This window comes from Oncorhynchus tshawytscha, linkage group LG19, assembly GCF_018296145.1.
Source record: "Oncorhynchus tshawytscha isolate Ot180627B linkage group LG19, Otsh_v2.0, whole genome shotgun sequence".
Lineage (NCBI taxonomy): Eukaryota > Metazoa > Chordata > Actinopteri > Salmoniformes > Salmonidae > Oncorhynchus > Oncorhynchus tshawytscha.
In genome coordinates, this window is record NC_056447.1 from 47,165,437 (window position 1) to 47,178,373 (window position 12,937).

Genomic DNA, 12,937 nt, shown 5'->3' on the forward strand with positions numbered 1-12,937 from the left:
AAGCATACATGGACACACATGCTTTGTTTAATCCCGTGGCAGGTTATTGGTAAACATAGAAAAGAGTAGAGGGCCTAGAGAGCTGCGAATCCACAATATAGCAGAGGTTGAAAGGCCATAACACATACGTTTTCTCAACAACAGGTTACGGTCAATAATATCAAAGGCTGCACTGAAATCTAACAGTACAGCAACCACAATCTTCTTATTATCAATTTCTTTCAACCAATCATCAGTCATTTGTGTTGAGTGCCCTTCTCTATAATCATGCTGGAAGTCTGTTGCTCATTTGTTTACAGAGACTTTCTTTCATTGTTTTTTTTAATGCATGAGTACGATGGCTCACTGTTTGTTGTTGCATTTTCTGCCTAAGTTTGCCCACTTTGCCAATGAAGTAATCATTAAATATTCGGCAACCTCAAATGGTTTTGGAATGAATAAGCCATCTGATTTGTCTAATTTGATATATTTGTCTTTCTACTCCAAAGTTTATATCATTGGCTTAATCTTGGCTTCATAATACAGTTTCTTATTCTTTTTGTTGAGCTTAGTCACATAATTTCTCAATTTGCAGTAAACCAGCCAGTCAGCTGTGCAGCCAGACTTATTAGCCACTCCTTTTGCCCCATCTCTTTAAACCATACAGCTTTTAAATTCCTTATCAATCCATGGAGCCTTGACAGTTCTAACAGTCAGTTTCTTAACAGGTACATGTTTATCAATAATTGGAAGAAGCCATTTTCTAAATTCATCAAGTGCAGCATCTGGATGCTCCTCGATGGCAATTTTAATGCACAGAGAAACCATGACAAGATCCTGAGGCCCATTGTAGTGCCATTTATCTTCCGCCATCACCTCATGTTTCAGCATGATAATGCACGGCCCCATGTCGCAAGGATCTTCTGTACACAATAACTGGAAGCTGAAAATGTGCCAGTTATTCCATGGCCTGCATACTCACCAGACATGTGAGCATGTTTGGGATGCTCTGGATCAATGTGTACAACAGCGTGTTCCAGTTCCCGCCAATATCCAGCAACTTCGCACAGCCATTGAAGAGGAGTGGGACAACATTCCACAGGCCACAATCAACAGCCTGATCAACTCTATGCAAAAGGAGATGTGTCGTGCTGCATGAAGAAAATGGTGGTCACACCAGATACTGACTGGTTTTCTGATCCATGCATCTACCTTTTTCTTAAGGTATCTGTGACCAACAGATGCATATCTGTATTCTCAGTCATGTGAAATCCATAGATTATGGCATAATTTATTTATTTCAATTGACTGATATCCTTATATGTAACTCAGTAAAATCTTTGAAATTGTTGTGTTTATATTTTTGTTCAATACATATCAACCACTAGAGGGAGGTGATCTGTAGCTTGGAGTGAGAGAGAGGTACAGGCTCCCTAACTGACCTGACTATTTTATCAATCAGGTGAAAATGCCCTCTTGAAAACCATTCATCCACTAAAGCATAAATGGTGCAGCTATAGGAAGCTACACACTTCAGATACCTTCTGTTCAAACTCTGTTTGATGTAGCTGTATGTCTTCCTTTCGACAGCTCAGCCAAGCTCCATCAGTCGCCCCCACTTTCACCCTCAGTCCACTTCTCCCCCACTTTCACCCTCAGTCCTCTCCTCCCCCACTTTCACCCTCAGTCCTCTCCTCCCCCACTTTCACCCTCAGTCCACTCCTCCCCCACTTTCACCCTCAGTCCACTCCTACCCCACTTTCACCCTCAGTCCACTCCTCCCCACCTCCCTTCTCAGTCCTCTCCTCCCCCACCTCCCCTCTCAGTGCTCCCCCACTTTCACCCTCAGTCCACTCCTCCCCCACCTCCCTTCTCAGTCCTCTCCTCCCCCACCTCCCTTCTCAGTCCTCTCCTCTCCCCCCCTCCCCTCTCAGTGCTCCCCCACTTTCACCCTCAGTCCTCCCCCACCTCCCTTCTCAGTCCTCCCTCCCCCTCCCCTCTCAGTGCTCCCCACTTTCACCCTCAGTCCACTCCTCCCCACCTCCCTTCTCAGTCCTCTCCTCCCCCCCCCCTCTCAGTGCTCCCCCACTTTCACCCTCAGTCCACTCCTCCCCCACCTCCCTTCTCAGTCCTCTCCTCCCCCCCTCCCCTCTCAGTGCTCCCCCACTTTCACCCTCAGTCCTCTCCTCCCCCTCCCCTCTCAGTGCTCCCCCACTTTCACCCTCAGTCCACTCCTCCCCCACCTCCCTTCTCAGTCCTCTCCTCCCCCTCCCCTCTCAGTGCTCCCCCACTTTCACCCTCAGTCCACTCCTCCCCACCTCCCTTCTCAGTCCTCTCCTCCCCCACCTCCCCTCTCAGTGCTCCCCCACTTTCACCCTCAGTCCACTCCTCCCCCACCTCCCTTCTCAGTCCTCTCCTCCCCCACCTCCCCTCTCAGTGCTCCCCCACTTTCACCCTCAGTCCTCTCCTCCCCCACCTCCCTTCTCAGTCCTCTCCTCCCCCATCCCCTCTCAGTGCTCCCCCACTTTCACCCTCAGTCCACTCCTCCCCCACCTCCCTTCTCAGTCCTCTCCTCCCCCTCCCCTCTCAGTGCTCCGCCACTTTCACCCTCAGTCCTCTCCTCCCCCCTCCCCTCTCAGTGCTCCCCCACTTTCACCCTCAGTCCTCTCCTCCCCCTCCCCTCTCAGTGCTCCCCCACTTTCACCCTCAGCCCACTCCTCCCCCACCTCCCTTCTCAGTCCTCTCCTCCCCCTCCCCTCTCAGTGCTCCCCCACTTTCACCTTCAGTCCACTCCTCCCCCACCTCCCTTCTCAGTCCTCTCCTCCCCCACCTCCCCTCTCAGTGCTCCCCCACTTTCACCCTCAGTCCACTCCTCCCCCACCTCCCTTCTCAGTCCTCTCCCCCTCCCCTCTCAGTGCTCCCCCACTTTCACCCTCAGTCCACTCCTCCCCCACCTCCCTTCTCAGTCCTCTCCTCCCCCCTCCCCTCTCAGTGCTCCCCCACTTTCCCTTCAGTCCACTCCTCCCCCACCTCCCTTCTCAGTCCTCTCCTCCCCCTCCCCTCTAAGTGCTCCCCACCTCCCACCTCAGTCCTCTCCTCCCTCACATCCCCCCCTCCTCCCCTCTCAGACCTCCCCCACAGTCCTCTCCTTCCTCACTTCCACCCTCAGTACTCTCCTCCCACACCTCCACCAGTCCTCTCCTCCCTCACTTCCACCCTCAGTACTCTCCTCCCACACCTCCGCCAGTCCTCTCCTCCCTCACTTCCACCCTCAGTACTCTCCTCCCACACCTCCGCCAGTCCTCTCCTCCCTCACTTCCCTCATTAGTCATCACCTCCTTCACCTCCCCACTAGGTCCAATCCTCCCCAGCACGACCATGATAGGGAGGGAGAGTGGGGCAGTCTTATTAATGGTTTAGGTTAACCTAGCGAGGTCAAACCCATTGGAGCTGGTGATGTATCTAGTCTGTAGAAGCAGGGAGCCTGCCCTGGGATGAGGCAGGGATGACTCCTCCACCCTCTTCCCACACATCTGTCTTCAGCCTGGCCGGCCTGTTTCTGTGATCACAAATACTGTAGGGGGGGGTAGAGCGCAGGAATCAGAGGAATTGGGTCATACTACAGGGGGGACATACTACAGGGGGACATACTACAGGGGGACATACTACAGTGGGAGACATACTACAGTGGGGGACATACTACAGTGGGGGACATACTACAGTGGGGGACATACTACAGGGGGACATACTACAGTGGGGGACATACTACAGGGGGGACATACTACAGTGGGGGACATACTACAGGGGGACATACTACAGTGGGGGACATACTACAGGGGGACATACTACAGTGGGGGACATACTACAGGGGGGCACATACTACAGTGGGGGACATACTACAGGGGGGACATACTACAGTGGGGGACATACTACAGTGGGGGACATACTACAGTGGGGGACATACTACAGGGGGGACATACTACAGTGGGGGACATACTACAGGGGGACATACTACAGTGGGGGACATACTACAGTGGGGGACATACTACAGTGGGGGACATACTACAGGGGGACATACTACAGTGGGGGACATACTACAGGGGGACATACTACAGTGGGGGACATACTACAGGGGGACATACTACAGTGGGGGACATACTACAGGGGGACATACTACAGTGGGGGACATACTACAGGGGGACATACTACAGTGGGGGACATACTACAGGGGGACATACTACAGTGGGGGACATACTACAGGGGGATACACAGAAGAAGTTCCCGGGGGAGTAACTGATGGCCATTCAGACACAGTAAAACACATTCTTTCACACATGCACATGTGCGCACACACAGAGACTGTCTGTAAGGGGTAGTGGAGGGTGGTCCATTACTGAGAAAGCTTCTTGCCGTGAGCTTGTCTAATGTGATATATGTTCTATTGGATGTCTCTACTGAACATGCTAGATACATAGGGGTGGCAGCGTAGCCTAATGGTTAGAGTGTTGGACTAGTAACTGAAAGGTTGCAAGATCGAATCCCCGAGCTGCCAAGGTACAAATCTGTCGTTCTGCCCCTGAAGAAGGCAGTTAACCCACTGTTCCTAGGCCGTCATTGAAAATAAGAATTTGTTCTTAACTGACTTGCCTAGTTAAATATAGATGGATGGATAAGAATCAGAGTTTAATTAAAAGTAGAGATAATCCAAAACCAAGGAAATTCCATCATTCTCATTATGATATGCGTTGAAATTGACCCAAGAATTAAGCTTCTCATCAAAGGACCCTTGTTTTGGCACGTGTACTGTATTTCCTAGATAAAATACTCTGATGCATACTTTTTATTGGCAATAACCAGGAAGTGAAGTAGTGTCCCTAGGAAAACAAAGGTAGTGCAATGTCAAAGTATCTGACATAAGTTACACTTAAATCAAGCATACTGTTCATATGGACAGGTTTTGCACGATGAGACACTATACGCTACAGAACAGACAGTGATCTTAGAGAGAAACACAAAGGGCTGACGTCAGCCCTCAGCAGAGGAGAAAGGCAGAGAACATGCTCCTGTTTCCATGTGGTGGGATAATAGGAATACATGTGACTATAGGGGGAGAGGGGGATTAAGTCGGATAATAATATCAACGATTTATATTGTATCTGAAGAGATGCAGTGCCTGAATTTTTTTAATGATAATTCTAATTTCCATGTAGATTATACATATTATACTAGGTACGTCAATAGTTCAATTACAGTATATTACTGTAGTGTAACGCTATGGTTACATCCCTGTAAGGCAGATTATTCCTTGTCTACAATGAGTGACTCCTAAACTGTGTGAATACAATAAAACATCATCTGTCACAATTGAGGTTTTTATTATCTTTTTATTTGATCATTTTAATAGAAATTATAATGACAAAATGTCTAACTGCTTCCTGTGCTGGGGCCTTGTAGCACAACACAGACACAGCTAATGAGGTTACATAGCTTTACCGCAAGGCACACTGCAGACATGTTAGTACGTCAGTCCATTTCATTTCTGTTCTGCTCTGAAAGTCCTGAGTGGCATACAGTAGAAGGTTGGGTTGTTTGTGACAAAACCAATACGTGCACAACCCTTGGGGCAAAACAGACAAGATTGTTGACAACGTATATATTTAGTCTCCAAATGTTTATTAAAAACATAAATACATTTTCACAATGAGCAGTTGTCTCTCAGATACATTGTTACAGTTGTTGGTTAGCTAGCTAGTGAATTTTTTGTCATATTAGCATAGATGTAGCTGGAGTCAAAACAACTCAGAACAAGACATGATATCAATAACAAGACAACGAGCTGAAACGAGCCACCTACGATTCCCCGCATAGCAGCTTTTTTGTCATTGTTGCTAGCTATCTGACCATCCAGAATCATAACAACACGGACTTCTACCTCTAAGATGTGTGTGCATCGTTTTAGTGACTGTAGGGCAATGGAATTATAAAGCACAGGGAATTACAATATTCACACTGTCCTCAACTTATAGAACATACTATAGTTGATCTTTAGATGGATTATTTCCTGGACATACAAAGCATGCTTTTTATTTATTTATTTTATTTAACCTTTATTTAACTAGGCAAGTCAGTTAAGAACAAATCCTTATTTACAATGACGGCCTACCCCGACCAAACCCTAACCCAGACGACGCTGGGCCAATTGTGCGCCGCCCTATGGGACTCCCAATCACGGCCGGTTGTGATACAGCCTGGAATCAAAGCAGGGTCTGTAGTGACGCCTCTAACATTGAGATGCAGTGCCTTAGACCGCTGCACCACTCTTAATGGAGTGCTCGAACCGGCTCAGAGTTTTCAAGTCACAGAGGGGTACATTTTCAGCAATGCATTGTTTAACATCGGGTGTTAACCTGAAAGCAAGTTTCATCTGTGTGTTGTGAACTGAAATGCACTGCTCAACCTCGATGAGCAGACCTTTAAATCTTGAAGCAGTTCATCTCCTCTGACATTTGACTCTTTTGACCAACAGGTTCACAGTTTGTTGACTCCATGGAGAGGCTTCATGTCTCTCCAGTCTTGGAGACAACCAGTCAGTTATCAGCATCTAGGCCTACATTATTTTGACTTCTGTATGTCCTCTTCAATCAATCAGTGTCACAGTCAGATTTCTGTCAGTCAACATTGGGGGTTATAAACGTGCGCAGTAGTAATGCTAAAGTTAGAGAGGCTGTGAGTCAGTTAGCTGGCTGGACATGCAGAACAGACATTCGCAATCACATGGCCCAGGATATGTTGGCCGCATGTTCCTTAGCCTTCATCCGCAGCACAGCAATGCTGGACGAGCGTCTCTCAAACTCGGGCTTGGTCTCGAATGGGTGTCCGTTGGGTGAGGGCGTGAGGAGGGAGTCGGCTGTGAAGAAGTTGTTGAGGGAGACGTGTCCAAACTGGTTCTGCTGGTTGGGGAAGCCCACGTACCCGTGGTCGGCTGCGGAGCGAGGGGAGTGGGAATACGAGGTGACACATGGGGGAGATCCACGGGGGAGCATGCAGGAGGAGACTACAGAGCCACTGGGAGCAGGGCTGGGCCACAGGTTGTTGGAGATCTGTGGAGGAAAATAAAACAGATCATTAATTATCTGGTTATTTATTATTCTACCAGAGAAGTTGATTGGTCTTGGCTTTGATTAGGAAGTGCTACTGATGTTTAGTATCTTGCCACTGTGAGGCCATAGGGAAATGTCCACATTGCGTTGAAGTTATTCTATTCTACAGTATATTGAGGGTATTTTCTTTTTATAAAGTGGTATCAGGCTACTTCAGATAGCCTATAGCCGAAGCTTACATTTCAGATTTCAGGGATGTGATAGAATATCAGGGGGGAGAAGGCTTCCAGTCCAGATGTCACAAATTGTATTCCTGATTAACCAGGAAAAATCATATCTGTAAGATCTGAACCCATCTGGTCACTATACTTACTATTCAGCATTTTCCCTACACGCCTAGACAAAAAAGGTGCTATCTAGAACCCAAAAGGGTTCTACCTGCAACCAAAAAGGGTTCTCCCTGGAACCATAAAGGGTTATCCTATGGGGACAGCCAAAGAACCCTTTTGGAACCCTTTTTTCTAAGAGTGTACCACTGGGCTGGAACTACAGTAGGCTACTGCCAAATGTTGGTTTACAGACAAATTTTGCAAATACTAGAAAGACAATTAATTGTGGTGCTGGTGAAGATTGTGGTCTGGTTTGGTGGTTATAAGTAATGACGGTTTGTTAGCGTTTATATTTTCAACTGGTTGCAAACAAAATTATTTCCTTAATATATTTTCAACTGGTTGCAAACAAAATTATTTCCCTAAACATATGACATCAGAGAGCATATCAGATATGACCTCAACCATCTATAAATATAGCAACAATTTTACACAAACTTCACATTTTAAAACCAATCCAGATCATGCTCTTTCATAGAAATGTCCATGTCCTACCCCCCAAAAAATATAACTCATTTTCCCCCTACAGTATGTACAAGGAAGAAATCATCAACTTTCAAATGGATTTAGTCATGGTCTGAATCAAACAGTAAGATATTGGGCATGTTTCAATCCACCACTTGGCGTCAGTGCCCTCTATAGTAAGTAATATATCTGGATAAACTATATTAAAGGCGATGGCTTTATTCTAGTGTTAATATGAGAAACATATGATAGGGAATTCAGGCATGATTTAGGACAGGACATTGAGAGCCTGGCTGTACGCCTTTACATCTTCAAAGCTAATCCTCTTCAACGATGTTAGTCTGTAAGAGTCGTCTATTTACTTCAAACGCGACTAACGCGTTCTACACTGACGGCGTGACCACACCCCAACTAAGGATTTTGATGGGTCAGACAAAGTTAAACATGTATCATTATTTACGGGTATGAAGGCTTTATACATTTTATTTTTGAGTAATGCTTTCTGGCAGCCCGTTATGGCTTTAACTTTTAATGTTGGCTTTCAAAGAATAGCCTACACAGTCTAGAGAAAAGTAAATATTTTCAGTGAAATCTGAGACGGAATCATTAATTCCAGTGGTTTGCCGAGATACCTTCTAATCAACTTTGGAAATCTTATCTGAAATATGGTGCATGATAAATCGAACCCGCCGTCACAGTTGGTCAATCTATCAAGGGTTTGTGGCGGTCAACAGCACTCTCATCTTATTTATAGTCTAACCTATTCCATTTTGACGCACGACATGCTCCACAAATGATATTAGGTAATTATTAACAATAATTAGAACTTGGTATAGCCTACCAAAACCATATGTTTAATTTCAGATTATATGATTTTACAGAAGACGGAGACAAAAAAAACGATTCAATAGCGGCAAATAAATTGTTGTTCTGGTGAAAGAGCAAACTTGCCTGTGAGTAACTGTCTGTTCTTGGCAACACTGATATGTCGTATGTGGCTGCAAAGTGACTTTTTGCCTGTTGAATCTGTCCATAACGTTCTCTTTTTCTCCACTTGGCTCTTCTGTTTTGAAACCACACCTAAAACGGGAACGAGAGATACAAAATAAGCAAACTTTGTCAATAAAGAAATTGGTCAACATGTACCCTTCTTTTTCAGCGTTGTCTTAACCTATTGTTCTGTTAGATGACATTTAGAGTACACCAAGCCGTCACACAAATACAGAGCCAATAAAGAAATCGAGGATCAATTCTTAATTGACAGTAGTAAATCTTAAAATATGCTCAAAGAATATGGTTAAAAAGCCTAAATGGCCTGCATTGCACTACATTAAATAACCGTGGGCCTACTTATTTTGTACATTCTAAATACATAACAAATTGTTTTAATAGACCTAAAATAAGACCAAAGTGATCTCAGTCAATAGTAAGCTACATGTGATGTTCCCGATTCTGTTCCTAAACAACGTGGCAATAGAACAACTGAAGGACAGTGAGAGTAGGTCTACATTACCTGCACTCTGGCCTCGGTTAGTTCCGTCCTCATCGCCAGTTGTTCTCTCACATAAACATCTGGGTAATGAGTTTTCTGAAACACCTTCTCCAACTCCTCCAGCTGTGCGCTCGTGAATGTCGTCCTGTGTCGCCTCTTCTTGCTGCTCGATACGTTACTGTCACACTTGTCACCCATTTCGTCCAAATCCGTTTTCTCCTGACACGCCGTTACCGGCGAGGCCCTCAGATTGCAACAGTTGTCGATCGACCTTCCAAGGTCCGCGTGCAAGGTATCTTCCGTTTTCTGGACACCATAATTCGCTATATGAAAGAAAAATAAAAGGTATTATTTGTATTATAAATCAATGAATAACGCGGATGTTGCAAAAATATAGGCATGTGCCATATTAAGTAATCTATGACAGATGAGTGAGGCTATAAATAATAGGCCATTGACGAATATATTTACATGAGATGAGATGAGATGTTGCATGTAGGCATATTTGTTATGTATTTTTATTTATTTATTTTTATTTCACCTTTATTTAACCAGGTAGGCAAGTTGAGAACAAGTTCTCATTTACAATTGCGACCTGGCCAAGATAAAGCAAAGCAGTTCGACAGATACAACGACACAGAGTTACACATGGAGTAAAACAAACATACAGTCAATAATACAGTATAAACAAGTCTATATACGATGTGAGCAAATGAGGTGAGAAGGGAGGTAAAGGCAAAAAAAGGCCATGGTGGCAAAGTAAATACAATATAGCAAGTAAAACACTGGAATGGTAGATTTGCAGTGGAAGAACGTGCAAAGTAGAAATAAAAATAATGGGGTGCAAAGGAGCAAAATAAATAATTTAATTAAATACAGTAGGGAAAGAGGTAGTTGTTTGGGCTAAATTATAGGTGGGCTATGTACAGGTGCAGTAATCTGTGAGCTGCTCTGACAGTTGGTGCTTAAAGCTAGTGAGGGGGATAAGTGTTTCCAGTTTCAGAGATTTTTGTAGTTTGTTCCAGTCATTGGCAGCAGAGAACTGGAAGGAGAGGCGGCCAAAGAAAGAATTGGTTTTGGGGGTTACTAGAGAGATATACCTGCTGGAGCGTGTGCTACGGGTGGGAGATGCTATGGTGACCAGCGAGCAGAGATACGGGGGGACTTTACCTAGCAGGGTCTTGTAGATGACATGGAGCCAGTGTGTTTGGCGACGAGTATGAAGCGAGGGCCAGCCAACGAGAGCGTACAGGTCGCAATGGTGGGTAGTATATGGGGATTTGGTGACAAAACGGATTGCACTGTGATAGACTGCATCCAATTTGTTGAGTAGGGTGTTGGGGGCTATTTTGTAAATGACATCGCCAAAGTCGAGGATTTGTAGGATGGTCAGTTTTACAAGGGTATGTTTGGCAGCATGAGTGAAGGATGCTTTGTTGCATGTAACCTATATACGGTGAATGTGAAATATTTTGCAGTACCGTTATATTTCAGTTTTGGTGATGTAAAATAATATTTTCAAAACCACAACTTAATAATGTGAGCCTATAAACAGACTTACATTCCTCATTTAAACAGGTATATTTTAAATATGATCACATCTGCCCATTGCTCTTTCAATGTGTTGCTAGCTTGGCAATATAAAAAAATAACTCAATTGCCGCAATTCAATAGTTTATGGATTTAGAGCAATAAGAATCACATAACATTCAAAAAAACTTGTTTGAGATATGGCACATAAATGTGGAGATGTGAGGAAATCTACCAGGCACAATTCTGAGAACAAAAAACGTGGGTAACACTTTACTTGCAAGTATAGACTATAATGCATGTACATTTAGTTATAGGCCTAATGCATCGTAACACATCTCATAGCCTACCAATTTCAGCGACAGTTAAAACATATATTTGGTAGCGTTTTATGCATCGTGAGTGGAAAAGGTTCCAGTAACTAACCGTGTTGGTCTCCGCAAGGCGAGGACCGCTCCATTCGCGAGTGGTGCTCGCTGCTCTGTATCCCGAAGGCCTGCACACACTTGGGCGAGGTCTTGCTGTAGTACTGCACACTGTCCAAACTCTCCATAACTTGGTCCAGCGCGCCGCCAGAGCCCATGTAGTAGTCGCTACCCTTAATCGCTTGACTTTTCAACGTGAATTTATCGTTCATGTATTCCATGATCTCCTTCCCGAGATCTCGTCGCTCACAGAACCTTGTCAACTGACCATAAATAAGTTCTGTCGACGTTCAACAAATTTGAAGAGCTATATCGGCTACCCCGATAACACAATAATTGTTCAAAGCCGTTAATATGTCTTGTCTTGAAGGCACTGTGGTCTCTTTATAACGGGAGGAGAGGGGGTTCCTTGAAGAAGCCTCCCTCCCCACTTTTGAATATGGAGCAGTCGGAACTCCTCCCACCCGCACAGTCCAAACCAAACACACTTTAAGTGATTCTAGACCCTAGAATTGGGCTTAAAGGAAACAATCAAATTGACTTAAATTTACAACATGTTGAGCCACCCCAAATAAAGTGGGGTAATGATTTATCTAGCCTACTGCAAGTTGAGACTGCACATACAATTTGTTAGAGCGCATGGAAACGGACTTTGGTCTTAGACGCTCACTTGATGGTCATTCCAGTTATTGGTTGAAATGATTGCTAATAAACTGAATAACTTTATTATCATGGCAATATATTTATGAAAATATTAATTTACATTGTGTAACAACTTTTATGATATTTTTTAGCCTTAAAAACTATGCTTTTAAATGTCAAATGTTTTTGTTATTTAACTAGGCAAGTCAGTTAAGAACAAATTCTTATTTACAATGACGGTCTACCAAAAGGCACAAGGCCTCCTGCGGCAACGGCGACTGGGATTAAAAATAAGAAAAATTAAATAAATATATTAGGACAAAAACACACATCATGACAAGAGAGACACACAACACTACATAAAGAGAGACCTAAGACAACAACATAGCAAGGCAGCAACACATGACAACGCAGCATGGTATCAGTACAACATGACAAAAACATGGTAGCAACACATGGCAGCAGCACAACATGGTAACAGCACAAAACATGGTACAAACATTATTAGGCACAAACAGCACAAATGGCAAGAAGGTAGAGACAACAATACATCACGCAAAACAGCCACAACTGTCAGTAAGTGTCCATGATTGAGTCTTTGAATGAAGAGATTGAGATAAAACTGTCCAAGTTGAGTGTTTGTTGTAGCTCGTTATAGTCGCTAGCTGCAGCGAACTGAAAAGACGAGCTAAATGCTATACTTTCTCTACAAAATGGTGAATTATAGGCCGATGCAAATTGCTGGTGGGTCTTTTAGATACATTCTAGAAATGAAGACGGACTTATTTGTGTGTTTTGAAAGAGAGTTGTACATGCGCCCAATGTTGTGGTAATTCCTAAGGCCTACTGTATAATAATAATAATAACAAAAATTACGTGTATTCGATTTGCATTTGTATTGTCACGTTTCATCGC

General features: G+C 44.3%; 1 protein-coding gene across 1 annotated transcript; it reads right to left on the bottom strand.

Annotated features, from left to right (window-relative positions):
• Nucleotides 1-6,194: 6,194 nt before the first annotated feature.
• Nucleotides 6,195-11,760, bottom strand: alx1 (ALX homeobox 1). The gene is made up of 4 exons (XM_024380356.2): nt 11,382-11,760; nt 9,447-9,748; nt 8,885-9,013; nt 6,195-7,079 (listed from the first exon to the last, which is right to left on the bottom strand). Exons 1-4 carry the CDS (start codon nt 11,599-11,601, stop codon nt 6,750-6,752), a joined length of 981 nt encoding a protein of 326 aa, XP_024236124.1. The 5' UTR covers nt 11,602-11,760; the 3' UTR covers nt 6,195-6,749.
• Between the last annotated feature and the right edge of the window lie 1,177 nt (nt 11,761-12,937).

Excerpts from the sequence above, each read along its gene's own strand:
- alx1 (XM_024380356.2), bottom strand. The coding sequence starts at position 11,601 with ATGGAATACATGAACGATAAATTCACGTTGAAAAGTCAAGCGATTAAG. Across the intron at positions 9,014-9,446 it reads TAACCGAGGCCAGAGTGCAG|GTGTGGTTTCAAAACAGAAG; the intron begins GTAATGTAGACC and ends TTCCCGTTTTAG. Across the intron at positions 7,080-8,884 it reads GAACAGACAGTTACTCACAG|ATCTCCAACAACCTGTGGCC; the intron begins GCAAGTTTGCTC and ends TTTCCTCCACAG.